The 1,132-nt window shown below is 39.9% G+C and overlaps 1 protein-coding gene across 1 annotated transcript; it reads left to right on the forward strand.

Moving 5' to 3' along the window:
• Window positions 1-342: 342 nt before the first annotated feature.
• On the forward strand, window positions 343-1,037 carry SARC_16855 (hypothetical protein; the record flags this gene model as incomplete). Its single annotated transcript, XM_014289041.1, has 2 exons — window positions 343-491; window positions 951-1,037. Coding segments are annotated over 2 exons (236 nt in total), but the record flags the coding sequence as incomplete, so codon positions are not given.
• Between the last annotated feature and the right edge of the window lie 95 nt (window positions 1,038-1,132).

Raw genomic sequence — 1,132 nt, forward strand, 5'->3', positions numbered from 1 at the left:
TATATATATGTGTATATAAAAATACACATATACATACATATATATATATGTATATGTATTTATATATTTATATATTTATATATTTATATATTTATATATTTATATATTTATATATTTATATATTTATATATTTATATATTTATATATTTATATATTTATATATTTATATATTTATATATATATATATATTGATATGTAAGAGTGGAATATGTTCATTGAGTCAATGCTTCCCAGTTAAATACAAGCATACTAATTCCCGAGCCATACACAACACTCATCATACCCTTTACTTCCCCATTGTGATTAACCTCTTTCGCACAACATTTGTTGTCTCTCCTGCAGCCGCTACCAACTCAACCAACAAGGCAGCTCTCTCGCGGGATATCAAAATCGAAAACTTTGATCTGTCGCACTATGGCAAAGCGATCTTAGCAAACGCGTCGGTTACATTGGCCTTTGGGCGGCGCTACGGACTTGTGGGGAGGAATGGGGTATGTTGTGCATAAGAAAGGAGACGTACGTAGACGTAACGTACAAGCTACCTTTCCTGTACGCGCGAATATGTGTGTGTGTTGAGCACAAGAAGGAGACAGACGTAGACGTAACGTACAAGCAAGCTTTCCAGTACGCGCGAATATATCTGTGTACCTTGATAGCTCGCACTAGGTGCTGTAGATACCAGCCAGTGAGTCTCGGCTGAGTTGTCCCTGTACATACAAGTAAGTTTTCCTGTAGGCGCGTGTATATTTGCGTCGTCTGAAGAGCTGTAGATACCAACCGGAGAGTCTGGCCCAGACGTGCGGTGTACAGTGAGTGTGGGTTGATGGGTTGTAAACGGTCGTCCCTTGTGTGTCCGATTGTCTTGCTGAACTCCATATGAATCAGCATGAGGCATGGTGGCATAGGTACTATACTGTATCGTATAATATATCACTCTATACCGATTGCAGGTGGGGAAGACGACACTGCTGAAGGCTATCGCGCACAGAGAACTGCCAATCCCACCACACATCAGAGTGGTCCATGTTGAGCAGGAGGTGAGTGTCTGTTGGTTGGAGATATATATATCCTTACATACACGCACACACGCACACACACATATACACACACAACACACACACACATATATATA

The sequence above is a fragment of the Sphaeroforma arctica genome, assembly GCF_001186125.1.
Source record: "Sphaeroforma arctica JP610 unplaced genomic scaffold supercont1.9076, whole genome shotgun sequence".
Lineage (NCBI taxonomy): Eukaryota > Ichthyosporea > Ichthyophonida > Sphaeroforma > Sphaeroforma arctica.